This window comes from Limanda limanda, chromosome 7 (assembly GCF_963576545.1).
Source record: "Limanda limanda chromosome 7, fLimLim1.1, whole genome shotgun sequence".
NCBI classification, from domain to species: domain Eukaryota; kingdom Metazoa; phylum Chordata; class Actinopteri; order Pleuronectiformes; family Pleuronectidae; genus Limanda; species Limanda limanda.
The window spans coordinates 22372332-22392057 of NC_083642.1; the positions used below are offsets into that span (position 1 = coordinate 22372332).

Below are 19726 nucleotides of genomic sequence, written 5' to 3' on the forward strand. Positions count from 1 at the left end.
CACTACATATAGTATCACCACCTAAGTATCGTGATAGTATCGTACTGGGAGGTCCCTGCCGATTCCCGTCCCTAGTTGGAAATGAGGTCTGATGTAAGGCCACTACTTCAATTATTCAGTGAAAAATCTACAATGACTCAACAATATGGAAAATGCTGCATTGCTCAAGGACATGGAACCTGATCCAGTAAGCAGGGAGTGCAATAATAAAAATAACAGACTGGAGTCTCTCTATTGATATATGCAGTTTGAGTTAGTTAAATCTTTGTTCAAAAGAGTCTTTTAACTTTTTGTTACTGCTCTGTTTTTTGCTGCATGAACATAGATGACAGCTTTACTCCTATTAAACGCAATAATTCATTTATTAAGCTATTAAGCTTTTGAGAGTAATTTGTTTTAAGATGCTTCAGCTCTGTGATCTACATTTTTCTTTCTGGATTAATTTCCACAACGTCCCACTCATCCGGATGTAACCTTATAATTGCAAAGCAGGATTAGCGATTTTGTCATCTGGACTATTCACTCACCTTGATGGTAACACTGCGTCCGTTGCTGTTGTCGTGCATGAAGACACGCAGCATGTGTGGGATAAGCTGAGGTAGATAGAGCTTGAACTCTCCACCCAGTGCCACCACGATCTGCTCGATCAGAAGGATGATGGTGTTCTGCATGGGGTTGTTTGGTGTCCAGTACTCCTACAGCACAGAATAGTGTGTTGTCATTAATTACAGCAATATCATACATGGGGTATTTCCTTTGGATATAGACAAACCCAGAACCTCTCTTCTGGTTATGTTTAGTTAAGATATGTAATGTAATGCACTACGAATGTACATTACACAAGTTCAGAAAAACAACGCTTCCTTAACTTATAGACAGACAAGATTTACCTTAAACCGAGAGGCCTGAATTAAAACAAGTCTAATTCCTCAATATACAATTTTACAAGATTGGGAGTTCACATCCTATAGCGCTCGGCACACAGCACCACCTCATTCACCTTTGCTTTGATACAGTGCTTAGTTTGTCCTGGCCCGAGGAATTGTGTCAAAATGTGTTTCCAACGACAGGGCGAGTGTGAGAGAGAACTTTAGACAGACTTCACTCAGCGATCCTGTGCCACAGACGAGCGAGGGAGCCTCACAATACATGGAGAGCCAGGAATGGAGACAATTTCCTGTCCACTGAGTTTGACATCACCGCTCTGTGGGGCACGTGACACCGATTTGGAAAGTCTGTTTACATTCGACATAATGACAATTGGAGTTAAGGTGCAAGACTGGAAGTCACGCAACACGTCAATCAGTCAATGGGCCTCAGCTGTGAGATCTGGTGGAGGTGTTTTGTCAGTGACCAGAGGTTTCGAGCAGCCCCCAGCTTCCTGCTCCCTCTCTCTCTTTCTCTCCCCATGGCAGCTGACTAGAGTGCAAGTGAGTGTACATCCTGAATGGTTATTCCAGCCCTCTCATCTGGATGCAGTAGCTGATCTGGAGCTAAAATGAATAGATTCTTTGTTTCACTCGCCATTTAGTAACTCAGACGGACTTGAGGCGCACTGGTCCAGTTCTCTTATTTGCTTCTCTCCAGGAGGAGGTACCGACATTGCAAAAGTGTCGTAACAGTGCAAGCTAGATTCCAACACAAGGACAGTCAAAGTTTGTACCTTGCTTTTTTATTATGTGCAGGGCAAGTGAAGGGGCTATAGCAGTTAGTGCACTTCATGTGATATGACTGAATATCAGGGGTCATCACCAGTGGTCTCTTAGAAATTAATCAAACCACATGAGTGAAAAGCCGAGCTGAATTCATCACTAGTTAAAAAGTGTGACCTTAAACAATAAGGAACAGCAAAAGGGCGAAACTAAAGGATATTAACCAAATATAAATAACATGATTTTCTCATTGTCTCAGCTCCACAGCCGCTCCAGTCTTGACAGTGCCACACATGATGTGTTTTGATGTGTGACACGGAGCCAGACCTTCATCCAGGGGCACTGAACGCATTTACTTCTAATGAGGAAAGTACAGAGCAAAACTGAGTGCAATTAAGAGTTTGCAGCTGTTTGCCTGACATGCAAGAAAATAAGAGGCTGGATGATTAGTGTTTACGGATTTAGGGGAGGAGGAGGAAGAGGGGGGGGGTTTGACAGAGCTACTCACTCTGATGAGGGTGAAGATGTCGTCCATGTAGGGGCGGATGTGGATCTTCACAAAGCACACCACCATTCCCATCTGCTGGAAGAGGAACTGCAGGGCAAGAAGAGCACAGACAACAAAAAAGTACATTTGATTATTACAAGGAGGTAAATAATCAAATCTACCAGACGGCCTCTTATTTTGTATTCTATAGAGCTACCTACCTCTCGGATACTGGCATCGCAGACTCGGATGACATTGAGGAAAGTGGGCATGACCTGCGGCAGGAACTGGACACACTTGAGGCCAAGAGACTTGAAGATGAAGGTGACAGCCTGGACCACCATGGTATGGTGGTTGGACAGTGAAGGGTCCCTCAGGATGCGCATCAGAGTGACGATTGCCACGGCTGGGTAGAACTCATCCAGAGGCAGGTTGCCCATGTTCACTAGCATCTCACTGGTGCTGTAGTCGGCTGGGAGGGAGACAAAATAGAGGATCTTATTAGTAACTCATCAAACAACATCTCATACTCTTTTGGAAGAAACTATTATGTGGTGTGCAACAAGCCAAGGAGAAAGTGTATCCTTCTTTGTTAAATATCTAAGGTAAGCATTCTGGTGGTAAACCAAATGACCAGGACTGCTCCATTAACTCTTTTGCATTCCTCCAAATGCTGCACCTTCAAAGATGAAACAATGCTCATCACAAGCCACTCCCATGTCCAAATGTACTATTAACAAAACACAAAGTAGTTCATAAAGGTTTAATCAGTCAGGAGTAGGACCTTGAAAAGGGCTCGGTCAATTGCACTGGATCCTAGCCACCCCCAGTTCAAGGAGTTAACCATGCTCCCATCCAGCCTGCCACATTCTAATTAGTCCAGCAACAGTTTAATAATGATTCTTTTAATTTTTAAACAAATCCTCATTATAAACATTTGGCAATTACAGAAATTACAGATGGAATATCTACATTTTGCATAGAAATCATTTTTATCTAATAGAAGCAATAATGGGTTTCCCTGCTGTTTAAAAGTATTATGGAACATCTGATAAATTAGTTGATAATAATAATTAACGATGTGAAGCAAAGACACGTGCCAGTAAGCAGCAATGATCCCTTTCTATAGTTAGATGGTAAAAGAACGCCTCCAGCTCCATTCTCAAGACTAAAAGCTGCATATTTAAAGGCTTCTGTTTTTAGTTTTTTTTTAATCACGAGTATTGCAGTTGGTTTCAAAACTACAAATCAAATCAAATTCCAGCTCCAACTTCTTTGGCCCAACCGCGTGTGAATATAAAGGACTGAAGGCTGTGCTGTCATGATTCTCAGAAGCCATTAGCCAGGCAATAATTCTCCAGTGTGCACGTTTTATATCAACAGTGATTTATGGCATCCCAGACCCACCCCCCTCTCTATCCAGATCAACACCTTCTCTCCACAAACTTAATACAGCTGAAAATGCTTCTGGTTTTTGCTATTAGCTTTGACAACAATAATGGGCTGATAGGAGAGGAAAGCCGATATTTTTGGCTGCCGGCCCTTTGTCAGTTCTGGCACAAACCTCCTTTTTAATGTTGGCCAACAAATAAAACGAGAATATTTCTCTCCTTTTTGAATAAGACAACGCTTCATTGCATTAGTTGATGACCATGTCCCGTGAGTTTGGTCTTGTTAAAATCCCAAGAAAAACCATGGAATAATAACTTTATTTGCCAAAACAAACTTTCTCTTTTGGGATACGTTTCATTTATGTTTTGTTATTATGATGTGTTGGATGCAGTGCCAAGTTTGAGTTCAGATCGTAAGCACTGTTTTTAAAAAATGTAACCCTCCTCCCTCCATTCAATAAGATTGATGCATTGGTCAAGTAAAGAGTGGAGACATGTCAGCCAGATAGAGTCCAAGTTAAGTCAACTACTGTCCCAACCCAATCATAAACGTCAAGGCTCTACCTCTAATCAAATCAGTGCAAACTCACATTCCTGATCCATCTAAGTCAGAACACAGAGAGTGAAACTTTTGTTCACCTTGCGATCGCTGAGTAAGAGGTATAAGACACCAGACTTCACGTCCTGTGGCATCATAAAAACGACAGTGTTTCAGTGTCTGATACGTTTTCCAGCTTATGGAGCTACAAATCAATACAGCTTTCGTGGGTCGGATTTTATCTTCGCCTGAGTCCCTGGAGGAACACACCAATGCTAACACAGCCTGTTTACCTTTTAATAGTGCCATTTTGATCTGAACACATGATAAATCTCACTATTAGCCTTGAATTTGAGATATTCGTGTGTTTGCTGCCATCTGCAACACACCGTTTCAGAAACACTTCATGAGCTGGAGAACTGAGGGATTTGGGAGCCATGCCCAGATTTACACAGCACATTGTCTGTCTTCTCTGTCTAGTTTTTCTTAAAATATGCCAAGCAACAGTTGGTGTTCCTTTTTTCAAACATAAATAATGCATGATTCTATTTTTTTATTCATTTTATTCATTAATGTTTTCCATGACAGACAATGCAAATGGGGTCAGTCTGTCCATACATCGCAGAGCTACTGGGTTTTACAAGACATCTGAGAATACAGACGTCTGGCATCCAGCGTTTCACTGGCCCTCTGCAGGAGTACAGTTTCTCCCCTTGTCTCCCCTCAGACTGGACAGCAGACATAACCAATTGGCAAGGATCATATAGGTAAGAGGGCAGCTTTTCTGTTGGATCTTTTATTATTCCAGCCTTCAGCAAGTCTAGATAATGTCAGCAATTGATGGTTACACATCTGTTATCTTTTAAGCCCACAAACAGGCATCAGCGTAGCTACGCGAGGCAGCAGTACGGTAAAAATTCCGGCTTCAGATGTGTAGTGGGAAAAACACTTACTGAGGAGAAATACACATCATGTCCTCAGTTTTATGAGCCTGGTGTTCTGACGTGACGTGGTCAGTCTTGTTTGAAGTCAGGTGAGAGGATGGGCTCAGCCACTGACCTCCCACATAACAAAACACATGCTGCCAGGGATGCTAGCGCTCCAGACACAGACTCTGACAAATCCGCCAACAGATATACAGCGTCCAATTCTGGTCACAGTCCATTTAGCTGGAGAACAAACTGGTAAAACTATTACCACATCGTCCAAGGTCACATACTGAGACACTTGACTAGACAAGTGCAGACCTGCGTTCTCCAAACCCAGTTCACATGACGAAAGACAGATTAGCATTTTTATTGCCATTATTATGAATTTTCAAGATCCCCCGGAGAAAAATGGCAGATGACAAACTGCTTAAAGTTTCCATCCATGATAAGGCGTGTAAAAACCTCTTAAATTATAATGACAGTTTCTGTGGTTTGTCACTGTCAACAGAGGATGAATGCAAATATTTATGGTTGAGTTTTACCCCACACCTAGTGAGGCTAAAAAGAACAAAATCCTCATTGTGTTATTTCTTTCATGCTGTGGGAAAAAAACCTAGCTTAATTCTGTCAACACAACGTGTGTATACCCTAACTGAATTCAGTGTTTGCAGCCATTGGTTGACATCTTGGGAGTTAATCCCATGGGTTCAAATTCAGTGTTGCAGGAAGAGTGCCGGGAAAGAATCTGACTCAAATGTAAAACCTGGTCGACAGCACTTGGACATGAATGTATCTGTCCACACAGACGCTGCATAGGTGGTTCTGTTCTGTCAGATCCATTTCATTCGTTGCTCTGATGGTTTATGACAACAAACATATTGACTAAACAGACAGCAATAGGATGATGAATGATTTAGCTGGTATGGTAATGCATTTAAGTGAATGAGGGCTGTATCAGTATTCAACTCTCCCACGTAAAAATATTGATGTCAACCATTTGCAATATATCAAACAGAGGATTTTAGTCTGTCGAAAGTGGATCACCTCATATTAAATATCTCCTCTTTGAAAGATGGGAGCTGGTTATATTTCTTTCTCAACTGGCAGGGTCTCATCCTGGGGATTAGCTGGGTGTAGATCAGACACAAGCCCGGAAATCCGATCCTGAAGAATTGAGGCTCCAACAAATCACAAACCCAGGGCAAAAGCTGCGGCTGACTTTTCAATTGCAGGGTAAAAAAAACCTCGCATTTTGTCTTGACTACATAAACGGATCAATTCTCTGCACTCTATTCAACAAACTGGCGATTTATAAAATGTCAACAAGCCAAACCATACACTGATAATCATAAGTGTTTTTTGGCCAGGCAAGATTTCAGTGGTTTGTGTGGGCCAGATTCAACAAGTCGGATGTTTGAAGATGAATCCAGTTCCTCTGAAGAATAATTATATTCTGATTAAAGAAAAACTGTGCTTGAGATTTAAATGGTGTGTTTTACCCACTCACCCATTACTAACTCAGGGAATATTTTTGGAAGCATTCATGTTTCAATATGCAACAGGGGATGATCACACCCGTAAATATCAATTGATTTGAATATTACATTTTTTACAATTAAATATTGATCAATTCAGAGAAGCATAAAACATCGTATATAAAAAAGGTCTTCCGACATATGACACATGGCATTCAGTGGTTACAGGAATCTGCACAATAGGAAACATTGCTGGCAGTGTAAAATGCACAGTTCCTTTTTTCAATGTTGATATTGGGTAAAAATGGTCTGTATTTATATCATATGTCGCTTTCCTAGTCTTGATGACCACTCAAAGTGCTTGACAATACAGTTTTTGCCCTTCAATCATTCACACACACACATTCATACAGTGCATCCATGTGCAGCACTTCCTCTGGTATAAGGGGCAATTTTGAGGCTCAGTATCTTGCCCAAGGACACTTCGGCTTGCAGAATGGGGCAGACTTGGATCGAACCACTGACCTTCTGGTTAGGTGGGTAACTACATGTTGTAGAAAAAAAGTTTGGCTAAATAATTATGTCCTCGCAACAGAATGAGGGTAGAGGTGAAGATGGATACAGTGTTTTCCATTAATTATCTAGACTGTTGTGGCCCACCATTTACACATTTGTCCCAACAGAGTTTCATAATGAGAGGAGGAAAGAGATCTTAAAAATGTTGTAAAAACTGGAATGTGTAAAACCATCTTTTCAGCCCCACATTCTTTCTATTGAATATTATCAATCTAAATGTCACAGAAGAACTGATGCAGCAAATTATGACTGCAAATTTCTGGTTTTACATCTGTGATGCCTTTCTCTGAATGACATTTACATTGATCTTCTAAAATAAAAAATGCCATTTGATAAGCTTTTTAACATTTAAAACCGAAGTTGTTTGTTCTATTAAGAGACTTTACAGTGCATCTTTAAAATGTGTGTGACCATCTACGCCTCCTTCTGCCAGATCTGTCCACTTCCTGCCTGGAGTGTTGATGTTAGTGCAGAGACAGCCTGTGTTTGTTTCCTAATGCAGATGTGGTTTGGGAGATGGTCGGGGCTTAAAGGAGACAGGAAATCCACTGTTCTTTTGAAGGAATTTCTTTTCCTAAAAAAACACATTAACCTAACCTGCTACAAACAAAACAGCATATGATCAATATGGCACTTGGCACATACCTCTGACAGCCCAACAGACACGTAAATTAAATCAAGCTACACCAAATTAAACACATCAGAGATATCATCAAGATCCTTGAATTATTAGCTAGTTAAATTATCTATATAATGTTTCTTCCCTGACCTATACAACATCCTTCCCCCAGGTTTAATGGAAATCTGTTCAGTTGTTGTGTGAACTTGCTTACAAACCAACGAACATGAAGGTAATTAAATGATAATGATGGTTTAATTGGCCATTTACTGAAGATTCCTCAGAAATTCCATTATTGTCCAAGGCCTCAATAATAACAAGTCCTCCATAAACAAACTCTGTTTTAATACTTTCCATCAGGCTCAAAAAGACGCACAAAAATCATAGCAACAACTCCAAGGTCTTCAATTGAGAGACCCACACAGTGAGATTCTCCATTGCCCTGAGAGAAGGTCTACCAGTGGAACGTCACAGCCAAAACTATTAAGCAATAGTGACACAATCCTACCTGAATCCTGACTGGACTTGGACTCAGAGAGACTGACAGCAGAGGCGTCTCGTGACTGGTCAATCATCCCGATGTTCACCTTGTGCTTGTAGGGGTCCAGAGCTCCGAGAAGACCCAGAACACGGATCGCCTATTGAAGACACACAGTTCTGAAATCCTGACAGATTATTGCACTTGATTTCGATTTGACTACCTATGTTGATCATTATTTGTGTGATTACAGTATAGTACAAAATATGAAGACTAAAAAAACTAAGTCAATGCTTTTCATTCAATAACAGTCATAAGGTTTCATGTTTCATTTGAGCTCTGACTCTCTGTTGAAGTTGCATATTTATCCCCTTTTTTGGGAAAAGTCAGGATTATTTGGAACATGATGAAAATGAAATTAAAACATCAGCAGCAGAGCTGTATATTGTTTATATGAGAAGCTTTTGTATTCCTGAGTTTCCACTGAAATTAACAGTAAGTGCTGTAAATCCTGGTTGATTTCAGGAAGCAGTAAGCACATCCATCTTTCAGGCCTGCAGGATGTGAGTATTTGATGCTTATATTGGATAATGTTGGATAGTGGGATACTCCTTCATTAATATATTCTAACATAAGAGCAGCTCTTATGTTAGAACAACCTACACTGGGCACACAACTGCCATTGGATAATAAGCCCACTGGGATTCCAGATCCATTTAACAGATGAGACAACTTGCGAGAGAAGCCAGAGCAAATATCCATGTGCCCCACACCAAACTTAGTGACAAGTAACACTGTGAACCGCACATAATTTAATAAGCAACAGAAGAAATTATAAAATTTTCACTTACATCAGAGCACAAGACTTAGGAAAAAGTTCCACATAACTACCGATGACTATGGAAAATGTGCATGGCCTCATACGGTAGGCACTCATGTGATTATAATTCACTGGTCAATGTCAGTAAATCTTAGCAGATCAGTGTTTGTTTGGTAAATGCTGACAGGTAGGGTTTCCGGCCTCATACTGAGTTCCTATGACCAACGGCGTTAGTCTCACATTTCTATATAGACGACTGTGAGGAAAATGAAGGCAGAGGCCCCTGTGCATACCTCTCTCCTGATGCCCTGGTTTTGTTCCGTCTTGAGGAAGTTGAGCAGCACCTCCAGAAGGGACGGGTACTTGCGGTAAGGCTCCACCACATAGCCCGTACTAGCCACTTGCTGGCCCAGTGTCCACAGCGCCACCTGATGGAAAAGTCAGATGGAGAACCTCTTTGATCGCAGATAGAAAAGCATGACACAAAATGTTTAGAATGAACCTTTCCTCACATTGAAATGAACCTATTAAATAAATTATGCAACAAAAGTTACTATATTTGGATTTTGTCATATTGTTATTGCTCATCTTTTTCTGTATGGCAAGGGTGCAGCTTATTCAGTTTACTGTACATACTCTGAAGTTATCAAGCCATTACTTGCACACTGAATAGTTCAATAAAATAAAATAAAAGCCCTGTTATTCTTGTCCCGAGTAAATGACATTTGTGAAAGCTATGTTTGTGATCTGAGTATAATTGAAAAACAAACTGACAGGATTACTGAAGGTTTGTTATAATGTAATACTTCTGACTAATCCTATCTTTTCTCAACTCCTGGCACATCGTCCTGTTTGAGCAGGAAATACCAGAAGCACAACGTTCTCTTGACTTTCTGACCAACTTAAAACGTTTCCAGATATTATATCCTGTTGTGTTTACTAAAAGTAAATGTGCATTGACTGTATCATCAAAATAAATATCTTACAGAACCTGGAGAAGTGCTGAGGAAAATAAAACATTAAAACCAGATGAGGCAGATTTTCACTTTCTTCACATACCTGTCGCTTGGCCAATGAGGAGGAGTCTTGCAGCATGTCCATGATGATAGGAAAAAGTTCGTCCATCCACTTCCTCATCTCCAGGCCACTCACCTGGCAGCACAGGCAGAAGAGAACCAATCAAAACTGTGAATAACTGTCCAATTGTCTGTCAATAGGATCCTCTAACATCAAGGGGAACAAATTATATAAACATGACAAGTATTCTTGTATGACTACATCCACAATCCATCCCCTAATGTGTCATATTATTCTGAAACTTCATGTAAATTGGAGCTGTGTCTTTTTTACTTTCAGTCCATTCTTCTCAATGTTCCTGGGTCAGATTTGTCAGAGTGGGTGTTTTGCGTTCTGCAACACTAACTAAAGTGTCCTTAAAACCCCACATTATTTGTTCATTTGCATTTTCTTGTGTCCTCCTCTGTTAATTTCTGAACAAGGTTTCATAGTTAACATCCAAAGAGAAAAAAAAACCTTTGCTTTGAACAGCTTTATTCCCCTGAAACATGTTTGATCATTTAGCTGCTCTTCCTACGCTGAGCCAACTTTCCACACTCCTCTGTGAGGACTATTGTAGCACCTAGACAGGGCGGAGCGAGCCTCACCACCATGGGTAGGACTCTACCTCTGGAATCCTAATACATCAAATATATGCACCATTCTGCTATGGCCCTGAACCCCATTCTGTGACAATATAATTTTTATTAGGTCATTTATTTTTTAGAATTTCTCATGTTTTTTTATTGTACTACTGAAGTTTCTCTGTGTTTCTACAGCCCATTGCGGCTTTTAATAAAAAATAAATAAGTTATTTTCATTTAAATTGTTACAGCAAAAGGCTCACAGGTTAACACAATCTCATTATTCACTTGTCCTTATAAAACATGATAGAATTATAAAGTCCATTTTTACCTGAGCCAACTCGCCAATGGTGGCAAGGACACTAATGACCACTCCAGGGTTGGGGTCTGTGTCTTTCAGCTTGAGGATGAGAGCCTGTAAAAGAAAGAAAGGTAATAGAGTTACCTAGCCCGCTGAACCCTAATGTTGCCCTCAGGTTTAACAATGAGAAAAATATTAAAAAAGCTCAAGGAAATGAGAATGTAATGGACTGTGATAAAATGCACTTACTACACAACAGTGCACAGGTTTGCCTCAGGTAACCATCTGGCGTACATTCATGAATTCATACACCTTCACAGTGGACAGGTAACAGAGTTGTACCTTGAGGATGGGCTCCATGTACGGCCGGATGAGGCGGGGGGCGTTGGAGACCAGATGGCCAAGCATACGAGCACTCTGCTCTTTGTTCCTGCCGACACCACTGTGCTCCAGCTCTGTCAAGATCTGCAACAAAATTCGAAATTGAGTAAAACATAAAACACTCACTCTTCTCCATCTGGAATTAATCGTAATGAGATTAAATCATGCTGTGCATTATGGCGTTAGAGGAAGAGTCTGTGTTGAAACTGCTCTCTAATGCCTTAAAGAAGAAAACCACTTGCACTTTTTAAGCTGTGCACAATAACATGGCCTATTCTGCCCTCTACTGGTACCTGACTAAAACAACAGATAACAAGTGTTACAAGCAAAGGAAATATGTATTGACAGATGGACAAAATGAAGAAATGGCAAAATATTTAAATTTCCATCGATGTAATAAACAACTTGTAAACTGGTGTTAATTTATAAATAATACAAATAGTTAATTTCTCCAATGTCTTAAACCAAATGTTTTCATGATTTGACCTACAATCAAAAGACTTCCATTCAATATTGAAGGCAGGCTAAAAAGAACTGTGCTGTACTTGATTTAAATCACTTATGAGCAGATTGACTACGGCAAGTTTTTGGTAAAGTGCAGACTGTAACCCTGACCTCAATTAACATTTGATACGAAACAATGCAAAAAAAAGTGACAGAGCTAAAAATGACATTTACTGTGTTTAAACAAGATCCAAATGGGGCCTTCAAACATAATAAATCATGAATCTACCCAAAGTGCCACATGTTGGGCTTCTTGTTGTGCTGCCTCCTACCTGGATGAGCATCTTGCGAAGGAAGGGCATTACAAAGGCGGGGTTCATGCTGCTGAGGCGTCCAATTGTGCAGATGGCGAGCTCCCTGATCTCAAACACCTCATCGTTCAGTGCGACAAACAGTGCCTGCAAATTCTCAGCCTGGGCGAGGTGAGTGTCAAAACGCTCATCAAGGGACGCCAACACGCAGTATCGTATATCGGGATCTACCGGAAACAGGGACAACATCTTGGGCCATTATAGCTGTTCACATTTTCTTATAATCAAATCCTGGTTCTAGTTATTTTGAGTTCTAAAAAAACAACATTTAACAAATCCACATGGTACAACCACACCTTTCCTCCTGCATTCTTACTCTTTCATGTCTTACCTGGGTCAGTGATTCCAACAACAAGCAGCTTGCTGAGCACATCAGCAACCACCTGCACAGCTGTCTGGCTGACAATCTGCCCACTGATCAGGTGGATGGAGGGAGTTAGAAGGCGTGAGCAGGTCCGAGCCGCCTCCATCCGGATCTCCTTGGCTTCACTGTTCAGGAAGTGATCGGCACAGTGGCGCACAAACTGAGTGAGAGAGTGTCCTGGTAACAGAAAAACAAAGTAAGACAAATGGTTGAAGGACAAGATTTGTAAAAAGACACGTGTTCAGTAGATTTGATGCAATTGAAAGTCGACCAAAATGAAATGTTCCATTATCATGAATATAAATAGAGATTTCTCTGTGTTGGAACATTGTTGGAAACATTTTGGATAATATAAGTACACAAGAACACAAAATATATAACAAATCCCAAGAATACAGTCGTGCTTTGAGCTCAATGTTTTTTAAAAGCTGTGTCTTTTCAAAGATCTTACCCTCAAATTCAAAGCTTCCTAGTGTGCGCAGAGCCAGGGTGATGCTGCCCACATCACTTGCCTCAGGGATGTTTGTGAGGCTTGGGGAGGCCAGCTGGTGAGCCAGGCCTTTGGGCATGCCCGGATGACGCAGTGGCTTGTGCATCAACACCAGCGAAAGCATCTTTAGAAGACCGTCCTGGATGTCCTTCTTCAACTGGGGGATTTGACGGCTCAGGTCATAAAGCACGGCTGTCAGTGCAGGACTAGATGAACAGGAGGAGAGGGACAAACAGCTCAATGTCATTGGCGTATCTTTAGATGAGGACATGGAAGTGGGTTATTGTGCAGTTGTCCGCAAATATAACTTTAAATAAGAATGTGTAAATTATGTATTTAGCTGATTAAATAACGGCTAAATAAGGTTCCTATATAAAATATATACTATATTAAAATATGCCCAGCCAAACGATATAATCCAGGCATTGGTAAAACTTTGATGAATTATTTAGCAGTGTGGCAATACTGCTCTGTCCTACCTGAGGCCCACAGCTAGCATCGGCTCCAGCAGCTCCTTGATGTCTGGCTGGATGCTGGGACCCATGGCTCTGGAAAGCATGCTGATACACGTGAACACTGTGGCGTCCACCTGCATGGTCTTCTGCCTCCTGCACACAGAAAAAACATGCACTGTAACGACAAGTCTCTTTTCATCTAATTGACAGTATCCCAACATTTTGTTTTAACCTACAGAGCATTTACTACTCAAAATAATAATTTCTTATTGAAAACTGTCCAAACTTATTCAGATACTGTTTACTGGTAGTGTATCACTCAAACTATTGTCTTCATCGGGTAAATATTGAAACATGAGTGTCCATGTAAACAGAGTCACTATCTAATCACCATTTCTGTCTCATCACTATGAGCTGTAGTCACACAGTAGTCATTTTAAAATAAATATACAGCTTCTGAAGACTACAAGTTGACATAATATATTGTGTTTGATTACTGACTTGTGTGCAAAGTCCTTCGGTGGCAGAGCAGCCTTGATGATCTCCAGGATCCTTGTGAGGTATGGCTGAATATCTGCCCTGACGGCCACGACCAGCAGCCCCAGAGCCTGGAAAGCTGCCGTCCGCTCCTTCTCCTTCTTCAAACAGCCCAGCAGGTAGCCCATAGTGTCCGACAGGTACTGGTCTGCACAGTGGGTGGATGCAAAAGATTAAACACATACCGTATGTAGGTCTTTGTACAAGCTGAAACACATATGTCCACCGACTAGGGGATTTTACAGGTCATCTGTTACATCAAAACCCACTGATATCGACCCAGAGACCAAAGAGCGATGGTCAGGATCTCTTCTGATTTCTAGCACACAAGCACTGAATGATTTGATGTGAAGAAGATGGGAGATGGTTACTGTGTGAGATTCAACTGGATCTTGGGTGACAGTCAAACATGAACTGGTCCCACCTGTAAAGCTAGGTGCCTGGAAAGCAGCCAGGCGTGGAAGCAGGTTGAGGATGGTCATCTGGATCAGAGGGTTTTTACTGGTCCTGTATTTCAGCACCCAGCGACACACCTGGACAAAAAACATCATATAAGCTTATGTGGAATATGATTTGTGAAACTCAAAATAGCACTGTCGTTGTGATGTTCACATTGTGACACATTTCTTAAACAACTTCAAATCCAACTACAACATTGTCAGAGCTGAATAGTGTGCCACATATATTTAATATTTAGTGATTTATAATGTTCAGTCTTTGTCCAAATCCATTCTGCCTTATTATTTTAAAACTACGTCCAACTGAGCTCTGTTTCAGTAATAATCACAATTAATTCTGACAAACCCTCAAACACATTTCAAGTGACCTTTCACACACAGTGGGTGTGTGTGCATATCAGTGTAAACAGGAAGCAAATTATCTACTCTGCAGTAGGTTACAGAAAATACTATAGATGTGAAACAGCAATGGTGAAAAATAAGAGCAAGGATTTATTTCCTTGGACCCACAATGAGGTGGAAATGTTCTGACTGTAGCTGGAATGAGGAACTGAGAGTAAATCTTCAGTGCTTTTCCTTCAGTGCTTGTAGTCAAGTTGAAACCATCCAGGAAGCAACTGTGGGTGACTGTGTCATAAATTCCAACTGTCCCTGTTTCTGCCGTTAAAGCACAGCGCCTTGGTTTTAAAACTAAAACTGGACAAACCTGGCACTCCGAAACATGGACGGCAGGTGTAACAGTAGCAGCAGTGATGGATTTAAAAATGAGAACATAGAAATGTGGATGTAGTCTCAGGTACACATGAAATAATCCTGCATATACTGTATGTTGGTTATCACTGTAATCACCCCTGACCGCCCTCTCCCACCCCTATCCACCTGATCGAATCGGTCCTCCATCAGTTCACGGCAGTATCTGCTCTCAACCAGAGAGTTCTTAGCAGGCGCCGGTGTGGCTCCGAAGCTGAGGAAGCCCTGAGGAGTACTGTAGCCCAGCAGGCCCAGGAGGGCGTTGGACTGCTGCGGCTGCACTGACTGGAAGCTGGTGAAGGGTGTGATGTGGCGAGGCTTGGCTCCGAATCCCATCATCTCCTTGCAGTACTTATCGTGGACCAGTTGCTGCTGTGTGATTTCCTCCATCTCCTCACGCATGCGCTGTCCAAGACAAAAAGACAGTGAGAGGAAGGTTTTGCTTTTAAACCATGAGAATGTGTTCACTGTGAAATCAGGACCCACCTCTCCTTCCATGCTGCTGATGCGAACCAACTCATTCAGGATCAGGAGGGCGCCATGGACCCTGTCTTCACGATTCATTCCTTTCTCTTTGGCCAAAGTCTCATCAAAGCCTTTTTCCGACTCCTCAAAGGTTTGCTGTTACAGAGAAGACACCAATGATGTTTAATACGATATAACGTATACTGTTATACCAAACAAAACACAAGTGATTTGCTAGTACAAAGAGGAATGCTCTACCTTGTACCACTGTGGTTTCTGCATTTCCTTGGTCTCCCTCTGCGTGGTGAGGATGAGACAGGCTCGCAGGGCAGCTACAGCTCCTTCTCGGATGGCCTGCTTGGGATCCCATACTGCGTAAAAGATGTTATCAAAGAAGGGCTGCACTTGCTGAAAGAAGAAGGTGGGCGCGCTCACAGCCAGCTCCCTCAACACCAACACCTGGAACAGACAGAAAAAACGTTCAATGATTAGTCAATCATCTTCTCTCTTAGGTTTATTTCTTTCTCGTGTCAATAAAGAGTAAGTTTAGATATTATTATTAGAAATTCATCCGTGTTCCTCTAAATCCTAAGTTATGTATATTAAGCATCTATCCAGACAATCTTTCTCTGTCTAATAGAGGAAGAAAAATGGTTGACCTGTGTCTTCTACAGGCCAGGCGCTCAATCGCTCTGTCGTGGAAGAATGTTCGTTGCTCCTCTCTAGGCCACTGGTTAAAAAACTTTACGTCGAGTTTGAGAAGTTAACATATATAGTTAGGAAGAAAGCTTCTCAATTTTACAGTATCTGGGAGATGTTTTTGGACTTCATTAAGAATGGTGACATTGAAGAGGCATTGGAAACGTGAAGTGACTATTCTTTTGTGAGGAATGTGTGCTGTACTCTGTTCCATGTTTGTGACTGTATTTTATGTTACTTATGTATATATATATATATATATATATTTATTTAATTTTTTTGTTTTAATTGAGTTTAAACTAAATTAGTTTTATTGTAAGTTTTTGTCATTTTTGAATTTATGTTTTAATCATAACTTAGCAATTTTTGTGATATTTGTATTATTTACTGTCATTTTATAGGAAGGTTCTTGTTCAATGTAAATTGATGTAAATGTATCAAACCAATAAATATATGTTTTTTAAAAAAAAGAAATCCATCCGTGCATCCATCATCTATACCCCTTGTCCTTTGAGGGTCCCAGCTGACATTTAGCAAGAGGGGATGAACACTGTGCACAGGTCAACAGCTAATCATACATCTCATGCACTCTCACATTCAAACCTACAGTTCATTTAGAATCTCCAATCAACCTAATCCCCAATCTACATGTCTTTGCACTGTTACACCCACTGAGAACATGCTAACTTTCCAACCAAGCTTCAAACAAGGAACCCTCTCACAGCGAGGGAACAGTTCTAACCATCACTCCACCCCTCAACTCAGGCTCTTGCCTGAAATAGTTGCTAACTAGATGCAACATGTCTCTGTCTCTGTGTAAATTCTTCACTTAAAGTGTGAGCTGTGAACTTGGTGAAGTCACCTTAAGCACTAGCTGGTGACTGTAAATAGCAAGTGTTTCGAGTTTCTCTGCAGAATATCTTACACATTGTGTCAAGCAAACTGAAAAAGGCAGTCATTGACTAATGTGTTGGAATAAAACTGTGCCAATCACAAAATAGTATGTCAGAATACACTATGATTACTATGAACATTACAATGAACATGAATGCCTGAATATGAAATGTATGCTATCTGACCTTGCTCACTGCTTTCCTCCCACCTCGACTGGATTACTGGTAGAAAGCTACAGAGTGTCTTCTATTAAAAGCTGCACTAGTTAATTATATAAAGAACTCAAAAAGTATGCCGGCCCAGCTAACTGAGAAACCATAAATTTCTTGTTTGATTACAGATACTGGCAGAAAATCGAAGAACACAGAGACAACTCAAAGTTAACTAAAGTTAATAAAAAAAACATTTTTACATTCGTTCAAAATATTTAATGATCCTGTAATAAAAATCTAGTAATTTTGTCATATACTCTTTGCAAAAATGATATCTTATTTGTGGACCATAATATGGATGTACACAGTAGGAGTTATAGTACATTTATTGCAAAAAAAAACATTGGCCATATTAAAAGAAAAGCAAAACCTGTCAACAGCAACAAGTAAGATTTATTTCTAGGGAAAGCTACACAAACCACCACTTATCCTACTAAAGCTAAAGTAAAAAATGACCAAAAAAACACCAGGGCAAGGGAACAATCCTGAGTCCAGTTATTATCCACCCTCATCTCCAGCACACATAATACACCACCAAGAAGGACTGGTATTTCGACAACAAACAGCTGTCACTGCTAGTCACTTACTGATGCATGGCGTCTGCCTTCATTCCTGTCTGCTCCCAGCCACTCCAGGGCCCTTTTCACCTCAAACTCCACATACTCAGCAGTGAAGGTGTCCCCAGCCATGGACAGGTGGCCCATGGCTTTAGAGGCCATCTCCATCACCACAGGGTCACTGGAGGGGAGCAGGTTGCGCAGGTAGTTGGCAAAGCGGCTGATCCTGGTGGCATTGCCTCCTTCAACGCCAATCAGACTCACTGAAACAAATTAGTTATAGAATCAGAATCAGAATTATTTTATTTTCCAAATATGTTTGCACATACAGGAAATTGTCTTGGTGTCATTGGTGCACTGAACATAAAACAACAATATAAAAACAACAATACAGAACAAAATAGAATAAAATAAATACAGTATCAGAGTTATGTGCTGATTTACATACAGTCATACACACATACTCTTATGCATAATTTCATGTGTCTGTGTTTACATCTTACCGATGGCTAGAATGCCTCCTTTCTTTTCATTCACATCAGAACTGGATACCAGTTCAAAAATGTGGTGGTTTAATTCATCATAGAATGTAGTGGCTTCATCTTGGCTCAGCTGTGGAAGACACAAAACCAGCATCAATATGTGGGAAGTAAAGATATAAAAAGCAGCAATTACTCCACAGCTCTTGTGGGATTAATAACACTTTTGTAGTGCACAGTGTATCTGAATCCTCATGAAAGACTTCTGTCACACACAAACATGTTTCTGTTTGCTCTTACCTCTCTGAGCTCCGTGGTCACATAGTGCTGCAGATCTTTGGCAGATTTGGCTCTGGTGTCTTCATTTCGACTCTTCAGCCCACTGACAAACTGCTGCAGCACAGTGGCTGTGCCTGACATGATCACCATTTGGATGGCCTTCTCTTCAAGGAGACAAACAGAGCAGACATTCATTATTTCACTAAAATGCTCTGTAATATGGAGACAGGGGACAAATGTACAATAACACAAGCATTAACACCATGTTAGGGAAGAGAGGACTGTGTCCAGAGTTGTTTTCACACCAAGTCAATGTTATTGTTGTTGTTAGCAGCTGATGCTATGCCCAGCTAACGTGTCTGGTTAGCTAACGGTAACAGTGCTTATCGACAACCTTGCTAGTTAGCAACAACTAAAAATAGACATTTATCAGATAGCATGGTCTCCACATTAGAACAACACTGACTAGCAGGTTCAGAAAAGATAAACACTAATTCGGAGCCTTGTGAATGTACCATGCTGATTTTGTTTAGCTAACGTTAGCCTGACCTGATGCCAAGCTATCTAGCTCAAGCAAGTACAGAAAGACACTTTGCAGCACTTACGTGTTTATATTAATATATCGGCCAATTAATAGTTATTCGCTGCTTGCAGGATATCTCTCATTGTAAGTCCGCCGGCTCGTACAGGGTGAGGTTAGCTAGCTACGGTTTCCCACTGCTGAGTTGGACCGAGTCCAGAAGCTAGCAGGAGTTCGCTTGACACCTCCCCATGTGGAAGAAGACCCGCCCCCATCTCCCCTCTGATTGGCTTCGCATGACATACTTCCCTTACTCTAACCAATTGTTTTCCTTAATGTCTAAACGTTAGCCAATCAGAGGCAGACTAGAGTTGGGTCTCCGTCCACTTGGGTTCATTACAAAGTCATTGCAGGCATCAGTAGGAGGAATGAAGGGTGATGAGAGAATCCTCACAAGCCTGAGCT

At 41.0% G+C, this 19726-nt stretch overlaps 1 protein-coding gene across 2 annotated transcripts in view; it reads right to left on the bottom strand.

The window, feature by feature from the left end:
* mtor (mechanistic target of rapamycin kinase) overlaps positions 1–19471 on the bottom strand; it is an 87895-nt gene extending 68424 nt beyond the window's left edge. The window contains exons 1-21 of one of the 2 annotated variants that reach the window (XM_061074315.1): positions 19347–19471; positions 18763–18900; positions 18487–18595; positions 18014–18246; positions 15880–16080; positions 15643–15777; positions 15286–15561; positions 14373–14481; positions 13913–14096; positions 13436–13564; positions 12918–13162; positions 12434–12643; positions 12064–12269; positions 11249–11371; positions 10937–11020; positions 10025–10117; positions 9259–9393; positions 8176–8305; positions 2361–2611; positions 2161–2247; positions 528–695 (exon numbers count right to left, since the gene is read on the bottom strand). In XM_061074315.1, coding sequence (XP_060930298.1) covers positions 528–695; positions 2161–2247; positions 2361–2611; positions 8176–8305; positions 9259–9393; positions 10025–10117; positions 10937–11020; positions 11249–11371; positions 12064–12269; positions 12434–12643; positions 12918–13162; positions 13436–13564; positions 13913–14096; positions 14373–14481; positions 15286–15561; positions 15643–15777; positions 15880–16080; positions 18014–18246; positions 18487–18595; positions 18763–18891 — 3237 coding nt within the window. In that variant the 5' untranslated portion in view covers positions 18892–18900; positions 19347–19471. Of the gene's footprint in view, positions 1–527; positions 696–2160; positions 2248–2360; positions 2612–8175; positions 8306–9258; positions 9394–10024; positions 10118–10936; positions 11021–11248; positions 11372–12063; positions 12270–12433; positions 12644–12917; positions 13163–13435; positions 13565–13912; positions 14097–14372; positions 14482–15285; positions 15562–15642; positions 15778–15879; positions 16081–18013; positions 18247–18486; positions 18596–18762; positions 18906–19346 lie in introns of both variants that reach the window. The other variant, XM_061074314.1, reaches the window with a different exon arrangement.
* Between the last annotated feature and the right edge of the window lie 255 nt (positions 19472–19726).